The sequence below is a fragment of the Argentina silus genome (genome assembly GCF_951799395.1).
Source record: "Argentina silus genome assembly, chromosome: 7".
NCBI lineage: Eukaryota > Metazoa > Chordata > Actinopteri > Argentiniformes > Argentinidae > Argentina > Argentina silus.
The window spans coordinates 7,199,757-7,226,316 of record NC_139661.1 but is presented as its reverse complement, the minus strand read 5'-3'; the positions used below and the strand labels follow the sequence as shown (position 1 = coordinate 7,226,316).

General features: G+C 46.8%; 1 protein-coding gene across 1 annotated transcript in view; it reads left to right on the top strand.

Annotated features, from left to right (window-relative positions):
* cacna1ba (calcium channel, voltage-dependent, N type, alpha 1B subunit, a) overlaps positions 1-26,560 on the top strand; it is a gene marked incomplete at both ends in the record, with an annotated part of 76,822 nt that overhangs the window by 22,434 nt on the left and 27,828 nt on the right. Inside the window, 15 exons of the mRNA XM_083673716.1 lie at positions 7,402-7,505; positions 14,646-14,761; positions 15,256-15,345; positions 15,916-15,999; positions 17,194-17,409; positions 17,612-17,724; positions 17,847-17,959; positions 18,175-18,306; positions 20,198-20,270; positions 20,377-20,494; positions 20,917-20,984; positions 21,517-21,623; positions 23,195-23,257; positions 24,473-24,511; positions 25,778-26,560. The exon at positions 25,778-26,560 is cut by the window's right edge and continues 24 nt beyond it. Of these exons, the coding sequence (XP_083529842.1) occupies positions 7,402-7,505; positions 14,646-14,761; positions 15,256-15,345; positions 15,916-15,999; positions 17,194-17,409; positions 17,612-17,724; positions 17,847-17,959; positions 18,175-18,306; positions 20,198-20,270; positions 20,377-20,494; positions 20,917-20,984; positions 21,517-21,623; positions 23,195-23,257; positions 24,473-24,511; positions 25,778-26,560 (2,219 nt within the window). The remainder of the gene's footprint in view (positions 1-7,401; positions 7,506-14,645; positions 14,762-15,255; positions 15,346-15,915; positions 16,000-17,193; positions 17,410-17,611; positions 17,725-17,846; positions 17,960-18,174; positions 18,307-20,197; positions 20,271-20,376; positions 20,495-20,916; positions 20,985-21,516; positions 21,624-23,194; positions 23,258-24,472; positions 24,512-25,777) is intronic.

Below are 26,560 nucleotides of genomic sequence, written 5' to 3'. Positions count from 1 at the left end.
GGAGTCTCCTCCAGAAAAACACTCCGAAAACTGCCTCTTGCCGCGTCTCATTCCCCTGCCCCATGCCCGCCGGTGCCAGGCCTGATGGGGGAGGGTAGCATATGTCAGTCCTCTGCACCGCCTCACTCTGCTAAGCCTCTCTTTTGCCCGGTGCTGGTGCCAACATGGCGCCATGCTGCTGCCTTTGGTCGCTGGCAGAGGGAGAAGGGATCCACCATCTGAAGAGAGGCCTTCCCTGCCCCCCCCCCCCCCTTCTCCCCCTCCCCCTCCCCCACCCGATCCCTGATACGGAGAAAGCCGTTGATCTGAGAGGGAACAGACTCCCCGGGTCCAGGAACCCCGCCAGTCCTGTTATCAGACTCCTCCGCTCGTTTGATGGAACTCGGATTCGATTGAAGCGATGTCACATATTGAAGTTGATCCACTCTGCAATGATTCGATAAGAGGTCTCCTCGTTATACGGCGATGAAACCCGCCGAAGATACTCATCGTATCTGATTCTGGGGTTGTTCGCGGTACATAGGAACATTCTTCACGTCTGGTGATATCATCGCGGGGAGATAGATTTTTGCACCTTTGCTCCGTTACCATTAGGCGATGTCACAGTATACATGATTAATAATCCCATTAGATGAAGCCCGTTCAGCCCGAATTAGCCTTTCGGTTCACGAGGGGGCGGAGGGGTGGAGATCTGCTCCTCTATTCATCATAAGATCCTCTGTCTTCTGGTTCTACTGACAGGCTGGTTAATGTGGCCTCAGGTTCCTCAGACTGGGGGTCTCAGTCAGAATATGATGGGTGGTGTTTCTGATTGAGATGTTGGAGGGTTGGAGGGGGGGAGTGACAGACCCTTGTGCCACATCTCATTTCCTGTCGTTAGGGACCTGTGGTCACTTCGTCAGCCGTTGTCATCCATCACAGCACCGGTAGCTGGTCATATGTCTCTCAGTCCTACAGAAGAGACTCAGATGAGACTCAGATAGGAGATCAAAGATATACTGTGTATTATAACTATTTGTTAAAATAAAAGTACCATGAAAATTATAGACCGCTCATTTCTTTGTAATCGGGCAAACTAACAAAATCAGCAGGGGATCAAATAATTATTTCCCCCACTGTATATATATATATATATATATATAGAGAGAGAGAGAACTTGTCTGGACGATCCGGGGGGGGTTGAAGGGGGAGCGTGAGAGAGAGAGAGAGAGAGAGAGAGAACTTGGCTGGTCGATCCGGGGGGGTGAGGGGGGGGGGGGTGAGAGAGAGACAGAGAGAGAGACAGAGAGAGAGACAGAGAGAGAGAGAACTTGGCTGGTCGATCCTGTTGATACTCCTTTACAGTTGTTTTCCACAAGTCAATAACTGACCCAATAAATGGATTCTATATGGGGCCTATATAGGTTATAGGTTATAATAAACATACACCGGATGAGCAAACATATACTTAAGACATGATGCATTTTTTGTCTGCTGTCTATTGAATCAGCCCCTGCCCAGCCGTCACGTCTTTAAGTAAGACATATGAACCATCTCTTACAGCTTACTGCAAAAGGGCACTGGCACTATGTGTGGGAAATAGATGGTGGTGTTGTGTGTTTTTATCCGTGTTGTAAAAGGTTGTCAAGTCCCTGATGCAGTAGCCTAGTCATGTTTGCCCATCAAAGCAGGGCAGGCAGCAGAAAAGCCTTATCGCTGTTTTCACTGGCCTGGGTCTCAGATAAACGCAGATGTTTTTTTTTTTTTTTTTTTTTTTCTGTTTACTTCCAGCCTGATAGTTGAATGTGATACCATGCCATTACCATCTCCCTGGTACATGGATGATGTGTGCACTAGCACTCTGAAATGTCCTGGGGAATGTTTTAAGGTACAGCAGCCTCTGCCTGCAAAGCTTCAGTAATCTAATAAGAGGCACTAAGGGGAGAGAATGCATGCTGAAGTAGGCTACATGTTAAAACAACCAAATATTTAAACAATCAAATATTCCATCAATCTAATTCATAGTATGATGTAAGCAGGGGAGGCTGGTGGAGGTAGAAATCGGAGGATGGGCTCGTAATTCATGGAAAGGAATGAGGAATCGTATCAAACACGTGTAATGCATGGAAAGGAATGAGGAATCGTATCGTCGAACACGTGTGTTCAACACCATTCCCTATTCCATGCCATGCATTACAATGAGCCCGTCCTCCCGATTCTTTTGCCTCCAACCAGCTTCCCCTGGATGAACTGTATTCATTTCTGATTCTCCATAATCTTTATTGATGGAGACACCCCGCCAAGCCACTAGAGATTTAGTAGACAGCAATCACCGTGAGTGAATTCCCGGAGTAAATTGAAAACCAAAGAAACCTGTCCAAACCGTGCCAAATAGAACAAATACATAATGGAGTCCCTCTGGTGAAGTCCAGCCCAGCCCAGCCCAGCCCAGCCCAGCCCAGCCTAGCCCAGCCTAGCCTAGCCTAGCCCAGCCTAGCCCAGCCCAGCCTGGCCCAGTCCAGATTGAGAAAGGTTAGGTGGCAGCTGGGCGGCAGGAGAGTGCAGCCTTGCCCCCTGCCAGCGCAGCGCTGGCTTCCCTGGGTGGCATGGACTCCAAACCACCTGTAAACACAGGGCACTCGTCCAGTTCCTCTGATGGAATCCTGGCATGGGATGACAGGATGTTTACGACCCAGTCGGAGCGAGAGGGGATGGGGAGTGGAGTGGAGGGGAGGGGAGGGGAGGCGACAAGGGTTGGATTGGATGGATGAATTAAAGACACAACATGCTCGCTCCAAAAACATGCTCAAAAGTACTGTTGAGGTGCTGAATACCTCATAGAATGTCACATCAAATAAAAAAGTGGACAGCACTCAGAGGAATACCGGTTTTTCAGATTGATATCGTCTGGTTTAGATCTGTTTCATCGCCACGTTTTGTCCTCTTGTCCTCTCAACACGACAATGTTCTCCCTGCGTTGTACACTGTACTTCACAGAAAGCCAGTCTCCCGTTGACCTCATTCTACCCTTTGACTTCCATCCTGATTACATCTGATGGATCAAAAAAACAAAAACAAAAGCGAGGAGTTTCCTGAGTCAATGTCTTTCATAGCAGCAGGCTCTACAGCATCCTGTGATCCCCTCCTGCGCTCTAGAACAGTGGCCCTGCTATAACCCAACGTTATGGATAGCTGTCCTTTGGGGGTAACAGCTGGAAGGAGAGAGAGAGAGAGTTGGCCAGCCTCATTGGGGAACTCGAAAGGCTTTTCTAACCACTTGTGTATTCCCTCCCTTCCTTTAACCAAGGTCCGAACCCTGCATGACTGTGACACGAGCGAATGTCCTCCAGACAGACACACATAACCCCCCCCCCTCCTCTGTAACCTCTCTTAGAGAGGAATGGTTTTGACGAATGGTTTTACCATTCTATCGTCCCTTGTTTACTGTACTGCCGTTGTAGTGTAGGGGGGATCGTATGTGTGCCTTCAGCTACCTGGGGACTATATTGTTCACCCCACCCCCCCCACCCTCTCACCCCCCCCGAGCCAGTGAGCGCTTCTGTCACCCAGCCCCCGTCGCTTCTTGCTTTGTTAGTCTGATTGCTGTATTGATTAATCACTCGTTCCCATGTTTAAAAATAGCCCCTCGAGGGAACAGAGATGGATGGTGGAGTTCTGCTCCGGCTATGGATGATGAAGCCCTGCTTGTCTGGGGGGGGGGGGGGGGGGTGTTGGCTAGCTACCTCCACCGGAGCAGCTGCTGATGGAAGAGAGAGAGAGAGAGAGAGAGAGAGAGAGAGAGAGAGAGAACTTGCAGAGGATGGTTCTGCCGTCGCTGTCCATGGTACTGAAACCTTTCGTTTGCCTAAAACTCAATCCGTGTGAAATGGAAAAAAAACGGTCTATCCTACCGTTGCCAGTAGCTTATTTTGAACTGAGACTCTGTTCTTTTTTCCCCCAAATCCTAGTACAGGCTGTTCCTTGCCTAGTAGCCTGCGCTACTCAGACAGAAACTCTTCTTGAGGCTCTGTGTGAAATGGCATTCCCTCCCTGGCCGGAGCCTGTTCTCCCCTTGGGGGGGATCTGATGAAGACGAATGGGGGGGAGGGGGGGGGGGGTGAGCGCTGCTAGGAGAGGGGGGGGGGGGGGGATAATGGTTAACGAATGCTCCTCTAGCCCTGCCAGCCAAGCCCAGCCAGAGCCCCGGCTCTCTCTCTCTCTCTCTCTCCCACGTAATCCTGTTATCCTGGACACAAGAACTTTGGGTCAATATGCCTCCCTGGGCCAGAGCTCTTCCCTTTTCCTCTCTGTCTGTCTACGCACTCTGTGATTCAACAGCCAAAATGCGCCGCTGCCTTGGCTACGTCGATAACGTGATAGATATCTGAAACTCGGGGTCTGCAGCGTTCTGCTCTTTTTCCTCATCGTCCGATTTCTGTGCTGTGCTTATTTGTGAGAAGGGTATGAAAATGGCAGGCAGGGTGTGTACGTTGGCTTCCTCGCCTCCTCCTCCTCCTCATCATCATCATCAGCAGCAGCAGCAAGGCTTGGCATGTTATCGACTCATCAGGCTTGTCTGCATTAACCCAGCACAAATTGCCTTTGTGTTTGTTCACTGAGAGCATTGGAGGAGTTGGGTTAGATTGCAGTACATACCGTAGAGCTTGAGGAGGAGGACGAGGAGGAGGAAAGAGATTTGATGCCGTTTTGTAACAAGCGAGGAGCCTTTTTCTTCTTTATTTTTTTACCCCTGTAGAAAGTCTTTTACACTCTGTGTACTGTAGCTTTCTTTTCACTTGATTTTCTGTCAGTCTGATACCCAGTGGAGCCTGTCTTACATGCCTGTAGGGCTGTTAGACATGTGCAAACATTTCACTGGCAATCCTGTCATGGCTTTATTGGGGTAAAACAATTCAATGTACTGGTTTGTCCGTCTATGATCAGGGGAGTGTTTGTTGTCTGTGGGAGGAGAACAACAGGATCAGTAGATTTATTCAAATCGAAATACAGAAATACCTTGTTACAAGGTATATCTGTATTTCAATTTTAATAATTTTACTGAAATCTCTAAAACCTGTTTTCGCTTTGTCATTCTGGTGTATTGTGTGTGGATTGATGGCATTTAAAAACATTTTTTAATCCATTTTAAATTGAGCCTATAGCACAACAAAATGTGGAAAAAGTGAAGGGGTCTGTATACTTCCTGAAGGCACTGTATATTACTGAAATCTTTAATGACAAAACCTCCCGCCAGTGCCTTTTAATAAACACCAAGACAAATAATTATCTCCCTCGTATGTGTCAGCTCATTTTCAGCCGCCGAATAGCCCTCAGCAATATTGACTTTTACAAACAATACAATTATAATCACTGAGTTCTCACTGTGACATAAACGTGGAAGAAATATATTTTAATACTGAGAAATGAAGGTTTAATATTTGATCAGGACCCTCCATTGCTGCTCCCTGGTTTTTCTCAGGGGGGTCATGAAAGCATTATGGAGCATAGCTCACTTATGTGGAGAGAGAGAGAGAGAGAGAGAGAGAGAGAGAGATGACTGAAAAAAAGCATAGTTGCAATGGGGGGTTTGCATGTCACAATGACATACAGATCCAATTCAGAGCAGAGGCCACAGACGGTGACTTCAGCTCCTGTCTCAGTCACCAGGCCACCGTCTACCCCCCCCCCCCCCCTCCCTTCCCCCCCAAAGCGTAATGGATCTTTTATTGGCTGTATTTTCACTAGGACTCATTGATTTCTTGAGAGAGAGAGAGAGAGAGAGAGAGAGAGAGAGAGAGAGAGAGAGAGGTGAAGACTGTGCCTATTACAGCAGTAAAAACACAGTTTCTCTGTTAAGCCCCCCCTGTTCATCCATCCACACACTGAATGAAATGGCCAATGGCTGAACTTTCCACTCTTATTTGTAATTCTGTTTTAAGGGACCTCAGAGGTGGGCACATTACCTCCAAACCCCTAACACCCACTGCCATCATATCAGTGCCCAGAAGCATAAAAGACAAATATCTCTAGGTCCCTTGCATACTGAAATGTCATGAAGGCGAAGGCTGAGAAGATTTAATGAATGCTCGCCTGGTGGAGTAGATGGGTTTGGAGTGGGTTACAAATGGAACAAAACCTTGTGGCTGTCAGACTCTATCATCAGCCACATTATCAGCCTCTTCTTGACACACAAAGAACATACGCTGGAGCAACATCAAACACATACATTTGCTTTTTCCTTCTTTTCAGCTTGTTATCCAGTGGGACTGGTGTAATTCAAAGCAAAATAGAGCAGAAAGGCCCTTGTATAAATAATCTGTTTATCATGAATTTTGTTTCAGTTCTAAATATTTCTAAGACACTGTAGCTGTAGCTCACCCATACTGAGGGTCGTGAATGTGTTTTTTTTTTTTACTAGACGTTACTAACAGATTGCAGCATAAAACAAGAAAGCTATGAAAACTATTTATTGCATTACATATTGAGCATAGTTGCGTCCCCAGGTTGGCATATCAGAAAGATTAGACAGAAGAAATAAAGAAATGCAGCAGTCTATTTAAGATGCTGAATTCTGCACCCCTTTGCCAAAAATGCCATTTCAGAATAAAAGCATTGCGTAGATAAATGGAGACAGGGAGGCAGGCGGAGGTGGTTTGTCCTATGGATTGGCTGCTTCCGAGACAGCTGGGAGTAGGAGGGGGGGTTAGGGGTGAAAGGAACTCCAATTTGTATGTGTTTTCGCCTGCTGATTCAGCAGTCCCAAGTCCCTTTCGCAATTACAGACAATATACAAAGGCACGCTGAAATGGCTTGGATAGAAGATCTGGCCCTGTAAAGTGTTACACGCTTCATAAACTCTGTTGCTTCTCTCTGTTACTGTTACCATCACAGCCATGAATCTCCTGATAAAGTGGGAACATGGAGGAGGGCTGGGGGCTGGGGGCTTGAAGGATGGAGGCTGGGGGATGGAGGCTAGGGTCTGGGCAATGGAGGCTGCGGCCTGGGGGCTAGGGGGCTGGGGGCTAGGGGTTGGAGGCTAGGGGGCTGGGTGAGGACTGCTGAAGAGGGAGATTAACGGCTCTGGCAACATGAAGGATGAGCTGGAGATGTGAATATCCAGCCGTGTCAGAGAGGGCCATTTCATCTGTGTCACTGATCAGCCCTGCAGTTAAAATGCACTCGGGAGGTTTGTTCATGACATCATACCAATGAGAATAACATCTAAAGACTCTGGGTATATTCTGGTGGACAGTGTAGTGTGTTGATCTTTGACAGACAATGACACCTGAAGAGATTAAGTGGAGTCGAACATCGGCTTGTTCCTTGGAACTGTGTCCGATGTAAACAATCGTCGACAAGCACTGTGTTTAACGTAAACGAGTGACCGTGTGACCATCCCCCCCCCCCCCCTCTCTCTCTCAGGCCAACGATGCCTCGGGGAACACGTGGAACTGGATCTACTTCATCCCCCTCATCATCATCGGCTCCTTCTTCATGCTCAACCTGGTCCTGGGGGTCCTGTCAGGGTAAGTGTCACCCAGCAACGCCATGATGGCCCAAGGTGGTCAACTGACCATCACCTGATCATCATCATCATCATCATCATCATCATCATCAACGACCCCCGCCCCTGTCCCAGCTGTCTGGGCCACGCCCTCAGCTATGGGAGAGGTGCTGTCGAAACTTCAGTACAGTATATATGGAATGCAGGTGGAGGCAGAAATCCAAGGCCACGTGTGTTTAGATACCATTCCTCCTTCCATTCCATGCACGACAATGAGCCCGTCCTTTCCGATTTCTACCTCCACCGGCCTCCCCTGATGTCATGTAGAGTAGAAGTGCAGATGTGTCAAGACCTTGACCCATTGATATGTGTTAGTATCTACAGTACAGTATACCCTGGCTGAGTTCCTCAGGGTACTCAACTCGGTACATCTAGACTCTAGGCTACTAGTGTTTTACTACAGTATAGACCAGGTACCATCCCATTACAACACCAGTACAAGGTACAGTCCCGTCAGTTCTATTGGTGACACTGCATGACTTCATACGGTAATGGCCTCATCAGAGGGGAGGGTATATTTCTGTCGTGTGTCCTGTACAGTATTTATACCGCTCCACGGCGAAGTCGTGTTTTGTTTTGAAATATGCCTTCACACCAAGTTGTATGCCTTTAAGATGTAGCCTGCGTACTCGCAGCGTGTGTGCGCGCAGCGGCCATTAGAGCCGAGCTGGATACCATTCCCTCATTTTGATGTACAAGAACACAGCTGGAGAGAATACATACGAAACAGAGCCAGCCATAGAAGCAGAATACTGGTACATGGGGGGGAAAAGAGCGTCTGAGGTGTCGTCTGAAGCATCCACCCTCAGTTGAAATGACTGCCGGGGGAAAAAGCCAGGCTTTTATTGCTCCTGCTTTAATGGCTGCGAAGAGTTACTGTTCTAACAGTGTAGTACTCTCTCTGGATGTCCTGTAAGACACAAACCCCCACGTATCCATACAATCCGTGCACATTGAATCATTTGGTGAAGCATTTTTTTGTCAATGCTGTGTTATCTGTAATGAGGGTTTTTTTTTACCCTATGAATTGTTTTTAAAGGACACGCTCACGCACGCACGCACGCACGCACACACGCACGCACGCACGCACGCACACACACACACACACACACACACACACACACACACACTGCCTAATGGGGAAGGCCTCCTGAAGAGTGCTCTGTGGTGTGCTACAGTATGCTGTCGTGGAGCTGCTATCCAGAGTTGAATTTATTACTTCTCGGAAAGCAAATCTAATTCTCACACCAAATGGCTCCACTGCTGTCTCTGCGGTGTCACCGTGGCACGGCTCTCCTAGGACACACACTCTCTTCTAGTCCAACCTAGAAAACCTACTGCTCTCTCTCTCTCTCAGATATCATTGGCATGTCCTTCTACGTCTTTTCATTCTCTTTCATTCTTATTTTTTTTGCTTGATATACAATTGCAGTCAAGTCTTCTCTTTGCTGGATTTAGTTTAGGTCATTAATTTGTGGGACACATCCTCTGTCTCAGTGTCTCTGGCCTTGATGATAAGTTCATGTCGCTGCTCTCTTCTCACAGTGTGAAATCCATCCGTTTAGCTAGTCTTTTATGCTCAAGGTGAGAGGCTGTCCCTCAAAGACATTGTACTTAGGAGACCATTTGCATAATCCTAACAGTTACATTGAGGGTAATGTCATGGGACATCAGACTGCTGTCTAACTGTTTGTGTCGTCTAGGATTAATTCATTGTAAATTGTCAAGAGAAGCATATTGCTCTCTCTCTCTCTCTCTCTCTTTCGCTCTCTCTCTCTCTCTCTCTCTCGCTCTCCTCCCCCCCCCTCTCCCTCCCCCCTCTCTCTCTCGCTCTCTCTCACTCACTCTCTCTCTCTCTCTCTTTAGCTGTAAAATGGGGACTCTATGTCACCTGCTTTTTTTCATGTAGGAATTACTCAATTTATAGTGTTTGACAATTTGGTACATAATTAGTACTCTATTCCCTTGTTCTCAAAGCTACAAAAACTGTTGTCAAATTGTAGCACTATTACAGTATGTTGATCTAAAGTTGCACCTATGTGATATGAACATTTAAATATGAAAAAAGTAACATGTTTTCCCAAAATTAGAGGGGAATCCACTCATATTTTAGGCATCTGATTATTGTCCTCTAAAAATCTTTTGTTGTTTTGTTTCTTGCCAACATTTGGGATGAAAATCCCCACGGGTTGCTCCATTGACCTTTCAAACTTGTTTCATGGGTCTATACCACTTTTTCACGTTCCGATGCTGTCAGAGGTCTCACATGGGGATGTTTTTACCACCTTCTGTGGTGATTGACTGCAAATAAGTGCCAGAAATAAGTCATTTTAGTTGTCATGCTTCATTTATGGTAGGTATTTGATAAACCTTTTGGGGAAATAACTTACCACATTCCTTGCCTTTACAATATACAAAACAATTTCCTTCTACCTAAGGACTCTATATAACCAAATTAGGGCTGTGAAAATATTTACAGATGCAGTGAAATAACTATTCACTTCACACTAACTATCATGGGTACACCCATGGGTACACATCCCAAAGCAGAAGGAAATAGCATTGCAGGATTATCTTTTTAAGAGAGGCTTTATTGGGTGGAAACAATGTAATCTGATGGAGTATGTGTCAAGGAAAGTTAGCAGTCGAGGTATAGCTTTGTTATTCTAAATTATCTAGAGTAGTACAAGGATGACACAGATCAAGCAGAAGCTTTGGAGCATGAACGTTTTTGACTTTAAGGTGAGATGAATATGCCTCCATTAATTTTTAACGTGGGAAAATGTACCTTGCAGGACATGAACGCAACAACCATGCCTTTACACTCAAACGGTCTCCTCATAAGTCTGATGGTGCTCTGTCAAAAAGGAAAGCCTACATCAACCCACTGGGTTTTTATCTGCCAGATTTAGGTGAGTGTATTTCATCTCCCGTTGGGAGCCCATTCCTAGTACTAGCTGTAGGGTTTGTATCGATTTTTTATAGATTTCTTGTTCTCCTTTTTACCCACTGACTTTGAATGGCAACATACCAAACCTCTGGTCTCCAGATGATTATTTTTGAAATTCCACGGTGAATATGTGTCTCAGTGATTTTTCCAACAGAGGATGGTTTATAGTTTGATGTAGTGAAGGTTTGAGGACGGTCGCTTTCATCATTTCCTTTAGAAGTTGGAAAACACTATACCTTTGAGCTCCGGGTGAGTGTCACCTTCCAGCATTTCCTGACTGAACTATTAATCCTAAAGGGCGTGAATGGAAGTATACTAGACCTGCTCTCAACCCTAAATACAACAAGCCTCTTCTTAGAGTCCGCCTCTTAGCTCTCTGATATATACAGTGGGGGAAATAATTATTTGATCCCCTGCTGATTTTGTTAGTTTGCCCGATTACAAAGAAATGAGCGGTCTATAATTTTTATGGTACTTTTAGTTTAACAAATAGAGACAGAATATCAACAAAGAAGTCCAGAAAAAACACATTATATAAAGTTATAAATTAATTTGCATTTGATCGAATTTGTTAAAATAAAAGTACCATAAAAATTATAGACCGCTAATTTCTTTGTAATCGGGCAAACTAACAAAATCAACAGGGGATCAAATAATTATTTCCCCCACTGTATCTGATATCTCTGATATCTTATTTTAAAAACCAGAGCAAACTCTTTCTCTATCCAAACTCCAAATACAACCAGAGAGCTATTATGCATGGGCTCTCAATGGAAGACCAAAAATGTTCACTTAAACCTGGCTGCTAAAAATCCAACAGTTTGATGTGGGCTTTCCTTATTGACAGTGATAATGAGCCTTTTGATGAGGCAGTCTGAGTGTAAAGGCATGATTGTGGCTTATTCTGTTCTTGATAGACGTACCCCACAATTGTTTTCCTTTTCCCCTCATTGGCTTTGAATAGGACCATATCAAACCAGAGCTCTAGCTCTATCCAGACTCCAAAGCCAGAGAGCTGCTCTGCATAGAATATCAATGGGGAACGAAAAACATTCACTTAATCCTGGCTACTAAACTCTCTCTCTCTCTCTCTCTCTCCCCCTCTCTCTCTCTCTCTCCCCCTCTCTCTCACGCGCACGCTCTCCCCCCCCCCCCTCTCTCTCCCTCTGTCTGTCTGTGCTCTATTTTTGATCCTGGCTGTCTGTTTTAACAGCTCTGACCCTCCTCGTCCCCCTGGTGTCTGTCCTCTGTCTGTGGCCCTGTCAGCAGGGCTTATTGTGGTCAGGGCGGAGGGGGGGTGGGGGGGTGAAAGGTCACTGATGCAGTCTGGCGGGGCTGTGTCACTATCTAAAGGGCAGCCTCCTGCAGGCAGACAGCCACATGCGGGGTTGAGAGGCCACTGCCCCAGGGGCGGTGGGGACTGGGGAGCCAGGGGACTGGGGGGGGGGGACGGGGGGACGGGTCATCTTTTATCCCATCACTGCTCCTAATGGCTGCGGTGTTCTTCCTCTCATCCTCCCCTCCTCCTCCTCCTCGTCTTCCTCCTCCTCTCCTCCTCCCCCAGGTCACTCTGTGAGGGGTTTCAATAAGCAAATGGGAGTGCCACAGCCCAGTAAGAGGCACATAGCCATTGTATTTCTCTCCTTCTCTCTCTCTCTCTCTCTCTTTTCTCTCCTTCTGTTTTTCTTTCCCCCCCCCCCCCCCCGGCGGTGGCTGTGTGATAGAGAAGGTCAGGCCTTTCAGATGCTTCACAGCGGGGCCCACGAGGCAGGTCTGTCAGGTGGTGGGTCATGCTGTGCCCTGACCACAGCTCCTAGCACTGAATCAATATCCACATACTGTACCGCTCAGTTTCAACCCCTTTTCATGTTTATCTCCTTCCTTCTGCGGAGGTTGTTTTTCTGAAGACGATCCAATTCCTTCAGCATATCTTCGGAAACAGTCGGGATTCAAGAAGTTCACGCTGTTGGCTCATTTTAAGCCACAGAGCTCCTGCTGTGCGTGCGTGCGTGTGTGTGATGTGTGTGACGTGTGTGATGTGTGTGTGCTCTCTGATGTGTTTGTCGGTGTGACGGTGTTAGTGACACCGTTGCAGGTGTGTGGGCTTCTGTTATTGTTTGACTCTGCAGTGTCTCTGCATTCCATGTGGGTCTGAGATCGTCTGTGAGTGGTTGCTGTGTGTGTGCACATGTGTGTGTGTGCGTGTGTGCATGTGCATGTGCGTGCGTGTGCATGTGTCCATGTCGGTGTGTGTGTGTGTGTGTGTGTCCGTGTCGGTGTTTGTGTGTGTGTGTGTGTGCATATGTTCGCGAGAGGGAGAGAGAGAGTGAAGAAAAAGAGAGAGAGAGAGAGAGCTTGTGTGTGTTTGGTTGCGGGTGGTGTCCATGAGGAGGAGGAGGGGTGGGTGCGACTCCCTCGTCCATAGGGACTGGTGTGAAGCTGCAGCACGGCTGGGATTCCTCACGGAGCACCACCACCCCCCTCCCTCTCAGCTCACCCAGCCACCACACAGCCTACACAGAGACACAGAGACACAGAGACACAAAGACGCAGGCAGGCAGGCAGGCAGGCAGGCAGGCAAGCAGGCAGGCAGGCAGGCAGGCAGGCAGGCAGGCAGGCAGGCAGGCAGGCAGGCAGGCAGGCAGGCAGGCAGGCAGGCAGGCAGCCACTGCAATGCAGGAAGGAGCTTCCCCCGGCCCTGCGTGGGAGAGACACCAATCAGTGCCTGGCTCACACCGACCCAAGCTGTGGGGGCGGACTATTCAGGGAGTGGGGATCCCTCCTTCCTGTCTCTCTCTTCTTTTGAGACTCCCTCTCTCTCTCTCTTTCCTTCTCCTGCCTCTCTCTACTTTATCTCTCTCCCTGCCTATCTATCTCCTTTCTATCTGTCTCCCTCCCTCTCTCTCTCCTTCTGTCTCTCTCCCTCCCTCTCTCTCTCCTTCTGTCTCTCTCCCTCCCTCTCTCTCTCCTTCTGTCTCTCTCCCTCCCTCTCTCTTTATCTCTCTCTCTCTCCCTCCCCCCCCCTCTCTCACTCTCTCTCTATCTCTCTCTCTCTCTCGTTCTCTCTCTCTCCCTCCCTCCCTCCCTCTCTCTCTCGTTAGCTGGGCTTAAGCAGCTAGCTAGCCCCACTCCATGGAAGAGTGGGAGGAAGAGGGAAGATAAATAGAAGAAGCATGTCTTCAAATGTAGTGGCTCAGAGGAGAGAGATAAAAAGGAAGACTGTGTGGTGTTGTGCTTGTGTCATGTTGCACTGGAGGTTAATGAGTAAGAGTTCCCCCCTCTTTGTCTCTGTCATCCATCCCAACCTTTGGCCATCAGCAGAGGGCCCTGTCTACTCCCTGGGTACCACCTGTGTGTGAGTAATGGAACCAGGCGTTTTTTAATTGGTTCCATAACAGATGGTGGGTCATGTGGTTATACACTAATAACCATTTTTCCATGTTCTGGTCCTATAATCACAGTGCATTAGGAACAAGAGGGAAAGATGCTATCTGTACTTAGTTTTCCACATCCGTGATTTTCATGTTTTAGTTGAGTTGAGTTTATGATTGAAGGATTCCTCATTCACTGTTGCTAATGTAACAGTAACTCTTCCTGGGGTCCACATACTGTATAACATAAAACATGATACAGTATGGAACAGTTATAGACAAGAATAACACAAAGACAATACTACATTCAAATATAAGACAGTTGTACACTGTCACGACAACAAGACACTTATAGACATATCTAATGTGTTGTTCCTAATGTAGAGAAGGCAGAGTCAAAGTCATTATTTAGAAATATATATGTTAGGACATCAAATGGCCCTGTTGCCTTCCTCATGGTTGGACTCTAAAAGCACATCTTCTGTCTCTCTCTACAGCTGGCAGTCTGTCAGCAAATGAGTGCTCCAGGGCCCGTCCTGTATCTTACTCTGTGTGTATGCTCCTGGGCTTGTCCCATCCAATAACCGTTTGTGTGTGCGTGTGTGTGCGTGTGTGTGTGTGTGTGTGTGTGTGTGTGTGTGTGTGTGGTGTGTGTGTGTCTGTGTCTGTGTCTGTGTCTGTGTTTGTGTTTGTGTGTGTGTTTGTGTGCATTTGCGTGCGTGCGTGTCTGTGTGTGCTTCTGTGTGTGTGTGTGTGTGTGTGTGTGTGTGTGTGTCTACAGGGAGTTTGCTAAAGAGCGTGAGCGGGTGGAGAAGAGGCAGGAGTTTCTGAAGCTACGCAGACAGCAGCAGATAGAGAGGGAGCTGACTGGCTACCTGGAGTGGATATGCAAGGCAGGTCAGCCTGCCCTTCACTCTCACTCTCCCTCTCCCTCTCCCTGTGTACGTGTGCGACAGGGGAGGCTGGTGGAGGTAGAAATCGGAGGATTCCTCAATCCTTAATTCGATGCATTACAATGAGCCCGTCCTCCGATTTCTACTTCCACCACCCTCCCTGGTGTGCGACCCCCTGATAAGAATGAACAAATGTGTAAGACAGATGTAAAACAGTTTACCCCTCACTAAAGTGTGAGTTACCATACTTATATCTACAGTCTGTGTCTGCAAAATAATTACTTGTGCTGACAAAGGTTTAGTCCTTTAGTCCTTTGGTCCTTTGTATGTATGGTAACGGTTAATGAATTCAACCATTCTCATGCATTTCAAATATTGAGTTGAATGGGATGATGTGATGCGGATTGTGTCATATTTGGTAAAGCAGCCTGTGTGTTACGGTGTGTGTGCCTCACATGTGCGTGTGTGTGTGTGTGTGGGGTGTGTCTGTGTTTCCAGAGGAAGTCATGCTTGCGGAGGAGGACAAGCATGCGGAGGAGAAGTCCCCTATGGATGGAGCATGGTACAAGAGGAAACACAACAATCCCGGTAAGGAGGTTCTTTTAAAGAGGTGCTGAGATCTGAGCCTTCCTTGAGTATCACCCTGGTTCTCTGCCTGGAACTGCTTCCTTCTGAATCGTGTGTGTGTGTGTGTGTGTGTGTGTGTGTGTGTGTGTGTGTGTGTGTGTGTGTGTGTGGGTGTGTGTGTGTGTGTGTGTGTGTGTGTGTGTGTGTGTGTGTGTGTGTGCGTGCAGGTGGGGCTGTGAGAGCCTTGTTTGAGTATCACTCTATCCCTGGTTCTCTGCCTGCGACTGCTTTCTTCTAACTCCTGTGTGTGTGTGTGTGTGTGTGTGTGTGTGTGTGTGCGTGCAGGCGGGGCTGTGGGAGGCAGTGGCTCCCCTGAGATGTATGCAGCAAGAATACATTCATTACTATAAGCTCTTTTATGTGGCTCAAGTTGTGGTCTTTTTTTATGCAAGTTCCCTAATCCTAATATAGTTTTATTTCATCTTAATATATCCATCAAACACACACACACACATAGAGTATGTCTTCCTGAAAGATGATTATATTGGATTGTGGTGGTAATTGTACAGTTTTGCTCTGTTGTGTGTTTAGTGTTGAAAAGGGCCAAGAAGAACAAAAATGACCTCATCAATGCTGAGGAAGGGGAGGACCACTTCACTGACATCTCATCTGTTGGTAAGGCCAACGCCTGACATCTAGTTCTGACACCTTTCACACTTTTTGATTTGTATTTAACCTTTATTTAACCAGAGAAGTCCCATTGAGATGAACATCTCTTTTCTCATGTGAGTTGAGTGTATCTGTAACAACCTGAACTGATTGTCTGCAATATGTACCAATTTAGGATTGATTATACCCTTGATCACTCAATAAGTAAATCAAATGAATATTAATCCTATGACGTGATAATGAAGTCTGATTTGTTATGTAATGTCGAGGATTGACCTTTAAGAATGAGTAATGACAGTAGCATTGCAAAAGCTTCTTTTAATAAAGTCTCAGACTGTTCCCTGCTTCAGCTTGCTATCTGATTGGACTCTTATTCCCTCTACATAAGTGATTATCAATCAGCTTCAATTAGATATGCATCACTGCACCGTAATGAAGGGGGAATCTGGGGCTTGGCTCCGAATGAGAATTCCACCCAAAAAAAGATCCGACAAGGAGATGGGACGGAGGGAGGGAGGGAGTGGGAGTGTGAGAGGGAGAGAGAGAGACAGAGACAGAGAGAGGGAGAGGTCAAACCTTACTGGTGTTCAGTTTATGAGGCTCCACAGGAGTCAAATGTCGAGATTAAAATAGCCCAGGAAATTATTATTCCCCTGGCTCTTCCTGGGCGAGTAACGAGATGCTAATAGAACCATTTTTCACTTTTTTTTTCTTTTTTTTTGGTCCACCCTCATATTGGGTTTAATTTAAGCTACAGATGGTTTCATATTGTACAGGTGCTGTGAGGTGGACAGATTAGAAGAGATTGGAGGGGAAAAGAGCACTGTGGAAAGCCTGTTCCATGGATGTCAAGTTTACCTTGGACAGACAATGCCCATCTCAATAAAGCATATTAAAGAAGAAAGCATTAGTGAGGAAGACTTACAAAATGCCAAATAAATTCAATAATGTATCTCATTGCACAAATGCCCTTGGCTTAAATGCTGGTGTTAGCATGCATACTGTGTTTTTTGGTTTATGAGGCTATGGCTTTCAACTTTGACTTCATCGACGCTAATGCAAATTAGCGATCTTGCCTATGAAGTCCAAACGCCTCGGGGTTACGGCATGAAAGGGGATTTTTAATAAGAGATTTCTTGGACTGTGTGACTTTACCACCAGTGTGTGTGTGTGCACTCTTTTCCCCAACTGCACCCCCAGCCCCAGGGTCGCCCTTCGCCAGGGCCAGCCTGAAGAGCAGCAAGTTGGAGAGCTCCTCGTACTTCCGAAGAAAGGAGAAGAGGATTCGTTTCACCATCCGTCGCCTGGTCAAGGCCCAAAGCTTCTACTGGACCGTGCTGTGTCTGGTGGGGCTGAACACACTGTGTGTGGCCATAGTGCATTATGACCAGCCTGAGTGGCTCACCTATGCACTCTGTAAGTCATGCCCACCCCTGCATGGGAATACCATTCATTTTCCCAACCAACAGAACCCTCAGTTGAAAATATTGAATTATACCGTTTTTGCAATGAAAGAATCCTCTGTTTATATTCTGTATTGAATCAGTGCCTGTGAATGAGACGGGAGACCATATTTGACGAGAGTGATTGAGCTGTGTGTTTTACCTCTTTCGGGCAGATCTGGCAGAATTTGTTTTCCTGGGCTTGTTTCTGACTGAGATGTCTATGAAAATGTACGGTCTCGGACCCAGGAACTACTTCCATTCCTCTTTTAACTGTTTTGATTTTGGGGTGAGTGAGACTGGAATTCATTCAGAACCTGCACTGGTGGGGGGGGGGGGGGAGGGGGGAGAATGTTGTTACTGAATCACACACAGCATATTTGAAGTTATTCAATGGGGTTCTTATTCCAGGTGATTATAGGCAGTATTTTCGAGGTGATCTGGGCTGCTGTCAAACCTGGGGCCTCCTTCGGCATCAGTGTACTGAGAGCTCTCCGTCTGCTCAGGATATTCAAAGTCACTAAGTGAGTGATCTGTCACATCTGCCTCTAAAACGTTTACATTGATTACACATGGCATGGATAAACTTACACTGACACAACTCATCCCTCCTCCTACTCTTCCTCTGTAACCTCCTCCTCCTCCTCCCCCTCCTCCTACTCTTCCTCCTCCTCCTCCTCCTCCTCCTCCCCCTCCTCCTCCTCCTCCCCCTCCTCCTCTCTTCCTCGTGTTGCTGTAGGTACTGGAACTCCCTGAGGAACCTGGTGGTCTCCCTGCTCAACTCCATGAAGTCCATCATTAGCCTGCTCTTCCTCCTCTTCCTCTTCATCGTGGTGTTTGCCCTGCTAGGCATGCAGCTCTTTGGGGGAGCGTGAGTAAACTGCTTTGATCTTGATTTTGATTTAGATTTTGTCCAATACGCATTCGATATTATCCTCTGGTCTAGATTGCCTTATTAGATTCAATTCCAAAAACTGTATTCATCCCAGAGGGGCAATTACTTTGGGCACAAGTCAGCAACCACAACAACAACAACAGCAACAGCAACAACATGACAGCATACCACAACATATTACAAATTACATTTAAAAAAATAAAATACCAACAGTAATTGATAGAATATTGATGATGTTATTGTTAGCATTACCATTTAGCTTGTGATATAGATACTACGGTATGCTCTAATTATGACAGTTCATTGCCCCCTTGACTTCCATTACCTGTTCCTCTGCATGTCAACCAAAGAAGTGAGTAACAGAATGGAATAGAGAGGTTTTAAATTCTCCGCTCCATGAATGATTGATTCCACTCAGCTACTGAGTAGAGGCCTCTCTGTTAGCCAAAGGGGTTAATAATCCATTTAAATGCAAAAAACACTCTGGTCATGAGGTCAAAATGCACTGGGGCAGAAGCAGACTACTTTATAAACAAATAGATGCCTGTGATCCAATGAAACGTGGCCTGGTTTGATATGGGCATTTGAACTATATAGTAGTAGAGTCAGTCCAGGGGAGGCTGGTGGAGGTAGAAATTGGAGGACGGGCTCATTGTAACGCATGGAATGGAATGAATCCATGCGTTACAATGGTATCAAACATGTTCCATTTTATGCATTATAATGAGCCCGTTCTGCGGTTCCTACCTCCACCAGCCTCCTCTGAATCAGTCCCTAGTTGGCATTATGGAGGCAGGCAGGATCTGTGTAGCCAATCTATTGCTGTGTGCAGTCAAGCGACTAATCCACTCTTTCCTGTTCTATGAGTATCAGTTCCAGGAGGGCCTGGGGGTCCTGTGTAACCCAACGTCAGTGACTGATCCTTCAACAAACAGTTTGGACAGATAATCAATGCTGATGTTGTCAGGGAAATGAGGCAACCCATGATGAACTTCCCATCAGCAAACATGGAAGAATCTGGCCATATCCCATACATTAGCATTAGCTTTAGCATGTAGCTTGTCCTACCTGGATCCCTCCCAGAGATAGATGAAAGGGCTTGTTGGGGAGCTGCTAAGACTGCCCAGCCAGAACTACCCACGGCCTGCCCACTCCAAGCTGCTCAGGATGTGGCCTGTTTGCCAAAACCACTTGAGCTAAGGTGCCCCTTGCAAGTCCACGGGTCATTATGCATTATGTAGGCTTTAAATAACGGGTCAACATTCATCTTAATGCCTGTCCCAGAGAGGAAGAAAACCCATTTTTTTAATTTCAACAATAGATGAACAGTATTCAGTTGGTCACCTTGTCTTTAAGTTATGTGCATCTTTACTGTATTGAAATATTTGAGGATGATTCATTTTATAGACAACTTTGTGTCTCACAGTAGAATGGATTAAACAGGGTTTACACAGACTTGCATTTCTCTACTAAAGTTAGGATAATGAGATACAGTATGTGCTAATGAATGTAGATGTCCACCAAGGATTTTAGCAGACAGAAAACACACTTAGCTGCTCGGTTATATTCTTCCTCTCTGCATCTCTCTTTTTGTGGGGGAGATGTAATTAGGTCCCAGTAGATTTTCAGAGCACAATACAATATGTCAGAATTTGCAGAACTGCTCCATTAGCTGAGCATATGTGCTTTGAGACCAGCCTTGAGGTCACAGAGGTCGCGTGAACCAAGGTGTACTCCAGTCGCACAATCATTCTGAAACTAACTGTGTAACTACAAGATGAAGTTTTTCCCCATGTTTGGTCCCGTGGTAATGCATCGTCTAAATACGTTAAGTCTAAAAACATTTGTGTTTCTTCCTGTACTGTAGGTTTAACTTTGAAGACGAGACACCAACAACAAACTTTGACACGTTTCCAGCAGCTATTCTCACCGTTTTTCAGGTGACGTTGACAAAATGATGAATTTGGTTGTTGTTGTTTTGCCTTTCAAAAACCACTGGATACTCGCATTAAATTCTTTTTCACAATGTGCTTGCATCTTTCCCAGATTCTGACAGGAGAGGACTGGAATGCAGTGATGTACCATGGGATAGAGTCACAGGGGGGCGTTCAGCGGGGAATGTTCTCTTCAATCTACTTCATCATCCTCACTCTGTTTGGAAACTGTATCCTCCCTGACTGATCGACCTGAATTGATTAACCTTTGCTGCAGTCAAGCAGCATGGTTTTAAAGAGGCAATCTGGGATTCAAACAACAAAGCGGTCACCTTGCCACTTTTTTTTGGTAAACAGCTAAGGGATGGGACTAAAACAAGCTTATATTCTGGGTTCTGATGGGGTAAGACAGTTGAACTAAACTCATTAAGCATTTATAAGTTCTTCAAGGGTTACAGAGTCATTGGGTATATTTAATTAACTTAAATCCAAGTCCACAAATGGATCAATCACAGATTGCCCCTTTAAGCCCTATGATCGTAAAATTAAGTATCATCGATTTAAAAAAAGAAAAAACAATAAGAGTGGCTCCAATGTAAATATTGATTGCCTGTTGAATGTTTGGACTTTTCCTGAGACCTCAACTGTCCAGACACTCTCCTCAATGTCTTCTTGGCCATTGCGGTTGACAACCTTGCAAACGCCCAAGAGCTCACCAAGGTAAAGTAGAGACTCCAGTCTCCTCAGGCCACAGCCTCTGACAGGTCACCCAGCCCTGGGGCCTGGAGCCTGACTGGGGCACGGTAGGGCTGAGTGTTCTCCTGATGATCCATCATAAACCCTCACCTGTCTTTAATCCAACGCCACATGGAATTTCATCCCCGTATATTTATGTTTGTTGAATTAGACAGTGAATATTCCTATTAGGATATATGGTGCCTGGCTTTATTGGTTCCATAACTCTGTCTAGTTGGGCTGTTCTGGCCTGAGTGATGTTGGTCGCGGTCAATAACTCAAGGTAATGAACCGCCCAACTGGTTGTAGGATGTTGCTGCCGTTTAATATTTCACCTATGGAGTTGTAGCTTAAATCTTAGCGGCCACTCCAGACGACGTGATGGCATTGATTTGTTGACTTGTCAGGGCTTATGATCATGTTCCCATTGATAGGCCACCGGTGGTGTGTGTGTGTGTGTGTGTGTGTGTGTGTGTGTGTGTGTTGTGTGTGTTGTTGTGTGTGTCTGATACTCAAGGATGAGGAGGAGCAAGAGGAAGCCATCAATAAGAAGCTTGCCCTCCAGAAACAGAAGGAGGTAAAGGAGGTCAGCCCCATGTCAGCAGCTAACATTTCCATCACAGCGTAAGTCATCAGGCACTTGATCCAGTTCCCTCTTGCTCTGCCCCGACACCCCCTGACTCAGATCAGACCTGCCCTCACCAGTTCCCAGGCACACCAGACTGTGCTCTTTATGTGCTGTTTTTTTTCCTTCTGACAGATGCTGTTTTATATGATGCTGTGTGCACCTGTACATTTCTGTCTTGTTTGTGCCTGTGTGTTTCTTTGATCTGTTCTGTCTGTAGGCCTAGTGTTTTTTGGTAAATCTGTGTGTCCTCCAGTTTTCTATTGTTTTAACCCCTCTGTTTCCAAAGTGTGATGTTCTGAAAGTCTGGTGTTTAGGTAGACCCTGTATTGTACTGTATACACTCTAAGGGGTCACGGTAGGATGCACTGTTGCAGTGGTCATGAGAAACAGTTAGTAAAAAGGCTTCATGGCTACTACATCCTTAAGGAGGGTCAGGGATGGTCCCAGTGATAAGTTGATTCTAAAGGCTCCCACCCCCATCACACAGTCTACACACAGACCAACATGGAGCTGAGAAGGCTTGGACTGTATTTGACTCAGGTCTGGAGGGGCACTGCATGCACACGTGTACATTTAGACACACTGTTCTGATTAGACTGTTAGATACACCTGTCCTGCTCCCCCCCCCCCCCCCCCCCCCTTACCACAATTGGCATAGAACCTTGTGTTGTGGAGCTGTTGTCTTCTCGAGGGCTGCACATGGTTCAGTAAGCTGATACAAGAACATGTCCATCTCTGTGTCTCTGTCTCCTTGCTGCCACTCATCTGGTACAATGTCTATGATGACTGTCGTGTCATCCAGACCTGGGTCGAAACAGTATTCGAAATGATTCAAATACTTGGAGCGTTTGCTTTAGCCTGCCTGGAGTGCCAGATGGGTGGGATGTTGCACTTTTGGAGACTATTTCATTGGTTCCATTGTGGCAGGCGAAATCAATCAATCAAGCACAGCAAAGTATTTGAAATGATTTCAATGACTAATTGAACCCAGGTCTGGTGTCATCGTTCTAGAATGTTAGCACGGCATAGGCCATGTGTTTCGGACATTGTTCCCCCATTACTTTGTCTTTAATGTTTATTTCAAAGCACTGTTTTTATCTTGTGAGTGTAAAATGAGATGTATTCTAGTCATTGATTTTAGTATGACTCTGTTCTGATTAGTATGGACTTTGAGAATATTTGTCCTCCGCATTTCCTCAGAGGAATCCTAAACGTCGAGAATAATTGGAAACTCGGAAAAAGAAAGTGCACCTGTGAATTGGGCTCCTCTGCAAATTGATGATAAATACCACACATGATTTGCTTGGAGGTTTAAAAACGTCTCAAAGCTGCTACTCTGTTGTCATTCCTTTTAATCACTCATTTTGTTTGTTCTTCGTTTTTCCGGCGTTTCTAAACTGAGACTCCCATTGAGTTGACAAGTGGTGGGAGAGTCAGGCACAGACAGACAGACAGACAGACAAGACAGACAGACAGAAGGACAGACAGGTGCCCTGTCCTCCTGACCCTGACCTCTCCACCTCTTTTGTTTTCCCTCCCCCATCTTTTGTTTTTGTTGCATGTGCAGTTTTGTAAAGCAAAGTCGAGGTGCACTCTCTCGCAGCTCGTCCGTCTGCAGCGTTAACTCACTGTGAGTTTTTACTCTCTGTTACAATTTACCCCCCACCCCCACCCCCACCCCACCACCCCCGTCATCCTCTCCCTCTCTTTCTCCCCCCCCCCCCCCCCCCCCGGCTCCAAACTCTGTTCCCTTAGCCATTATGCCATTCCGTTGTTGAGTATTCCAGTATGTTGAATTGTAACAGATGAATGTGGCAGCCTTCTTCAGCAACAGGTGTCCTGAGATCGGTATGCTCCTATGTATATGTGGGCACTCCTTTTGCATACTCTGTGATTAACAACTGGATGCCTACGTTACTGTAGTGACAGTACACATTTGCCTACGGTAGCGACTGAGCTTTCCATATGAACTCCCCATCTAGGGAATGACTTTTCCCTATACTTCTACCCCATCTCTCTCTCTCTCTCTCTCTCTCTCTCTCTCTCTCTCTCTCTCCCTCTCACCTATTCCTACCTCATCTCAGATTCAGAGGTTATGTCGAGTGTGCTCTACTGAGTGTGTATTGCGAGGTAGTTTTTTTCCTGGACTGGGCAGGGTAGCTGTTGTTCTGCTGGCACAAGCCCCTTGCTGTGCAGATGTCGGGAAGAAATTGAGAGCAGCTCTCCCTCACTTAATGACCTGCAACCACTAGAAACTGTCGCTGGCACTCAGTGAGTCAGCACTTCCATCTGAGGAGCTCAGTAATGGCCACCATGTGCCCCGTCAGACAGGATGCTACCGCCAGGCATCTGTAGGCGTTCGCACGCTCGCACGCTCGCACGCACACACACACACACACACAGTCAGAGCTCCTTCATTTAATTGGCACGCCCTGTCACATTACATTAGTCACATACTGTATTAGTCACTAATAGCTCCCATTCACTGTACAACGGTGAATTCTGTCGTCACCTGAGGGTAGGATTGTGTGAGATTGTAAGATTGCAGAAGTACTTTGTGTAGTGCTCTATCTATACCAACGTCTGGGTGTGTCTCCTCTTGTGTTCTTTACTTTCAGTTCTCCTCTCAGTGAAGTAAGTTCTTTGGTTTTGTATCACTTGTGTCGCCCCCCCCCCCCCCCCCCCATCCCCCCATGTTTCTCCCCTGTCAGTCTCTCTCTCTAAGCTCTGGCTTCCTTCCCTCTGTGCTATGTCTCAATGTCTCCTAACCTGTTTATGTCACTTCCAGGGAACGTCTTAGTCTTTTCCCTTCTTCTGTTTCAATGTGCTCCTTTATGTGTTGTAGGAGTTATGTCTGCTCCTCCCCAGTCCATCACTTCTTGAGGTAAACTTACCACCTGGAATAAGGGTAGCCGTGACGATGTGTTTGTGTTACATAACATAATAACTTGGAAATGATCATCATCGTGTTTACATTCTTGGAGCAGGATGGGAAAAACAATCTTGTCCTTGTTATGTCATGTGGATATGTCATATCCTCCATACAGTTTATACACTCCCAGACACAGATTAAGCCATGTCCTGACTAAATCAAATGTTATATAGAAAATATCCATTGAAGATGCCTTTCAGTCAAGGATTAGGCTTAATCTGTGTCCAGAAAACCAGCCCTGCAAATCCACTCAGTTATTCCAGTGCCACCTCTCCATTCATCCTGAAGCTACATTTCTGTATCATAGGTCAGGCTTTCTTTAGCAGATGCTCAGATTGTGGTTATACTGTAGATGTGGAAGGTAAGTACAGAAGGGCAGATTGCAGTCTTAGAGTTGCTGCCCCTCATTGATGGTGACGTTTAAGATCATCTACACATCTATGATGTTAAATTCATGGACACTCGGCTGTCCCTGTGGGAAAACCTTTTGAAGAACCCTTTTAGGTTTCATGTCGAACCCTCGACATGGAATGGGTTCTACATGGAACTCAAAAGGGTTCTACATGGAACCCCAAAGGGTTATTCAAAGGGTTCTCCTACAGGGGCAGCTGAAGAACCCATTATGGTTCTTGGTAGTACCTATTTTCACGATGGTTCGCCTAACCTCCTATTAAGCTCAAATGAAACATAGTGTTCAAAGAATCAATAAACCTCTCTGCTGCTAACCTGTGGATAATACAGGTTAGCACAACTAGATTGTGGAGATTGGAATCACGTAAACAGATGTATGCAATGAAAGAACTTTACCCACTGGGAAAGCATGGACTACAAGGCATATTCAGAATGCATGTGTTCAGCCATTTCAAAGTACTGTACTATATGCAAACATGGACAGGGCAAAAGTAGCATGTCGAAGGCTTTTGATTGGACTCACCCATGAAGGCCCTCTTTCTACTCACGAAGAGGGGACGTACTGTTTTACTGTGTGGAAACCTCCATTGCAACCTCATACTGTAAATCACTCAGCATGTAGGGTTTTATGTGTTGGGAGTTGCTGTTTAAATGCTTCTCAAATGACTGTCATAAAGTCATTGTCACACCGTAAAATGTCACAGTTATATTCCAAGGAATTGATTACAAACAGTATTACCCACATTTTTAGTAGATTGTAGGTTTAATTACCCTGGTAAACCTCATGTCATTGGTGTCCACCCCCAGTAAGGAACAGCAGAAGTCTCTGAAGATAAAGTCCGTGTGGGAGCAACGCACCACTCAGCTGCGCAGAAACAACCTGCGGGCCAGCTGCGAGGCTCTGTACAGTGAGCTGGACCCGGAGGGGAGGCTGCGGATGTCCTCCGCCCTGCACATCCGCCCTGACATGAAGACCCACCTGGAGCGCCCCCTGGTGGTGGAGCACCACGACGGCCCCGTGGGTCAACACAAGCCCCGCACCCCTGAGGAGGGAGACACCCCTGTAGACCCCTCCCACCAGCCCCGCCGGCACCACCGCCACAGGGACAGGGAAAGGGAGAGGCCCATCGATGAGGCCAATGAGAACGGAGACGCGGCCAACGGCAAAGAGGGCAGACACCACGTCCACCACAGCCGCAGCAAGGACCCAGACGGCACCCGGGGCAAGGAGGGGAAGAGCGACCGCTCACGCAGCCGTGACGGAGCCAGGAGGCACCATCACCAGAGTTCAGTAGACGAGGGAGGAGGAGGGGGAGGGGGAGGAGGAGGGGGAGGGGTGGGGGCCCCGGGGGAGAGAGAGCACCGCCACCACCACTCGCACAGACAGGCCAGGGAGGGCAACGGCATGGTGAACAGTGGCGGGAAGGGCGAGCGCAGGTCCCGGCACAAAGACGGCCGCTCAGCCAATCGGGAGGGAGAGAGGTGCTCCAGGGGTGAGAATGGAGCCAATGGGGAGCGGAGGAGACACAGGACCCACGGCTCCAGGGGCCAGTCCACACTGGAGGGGGAGGAGCACAGGGACAACGGTGA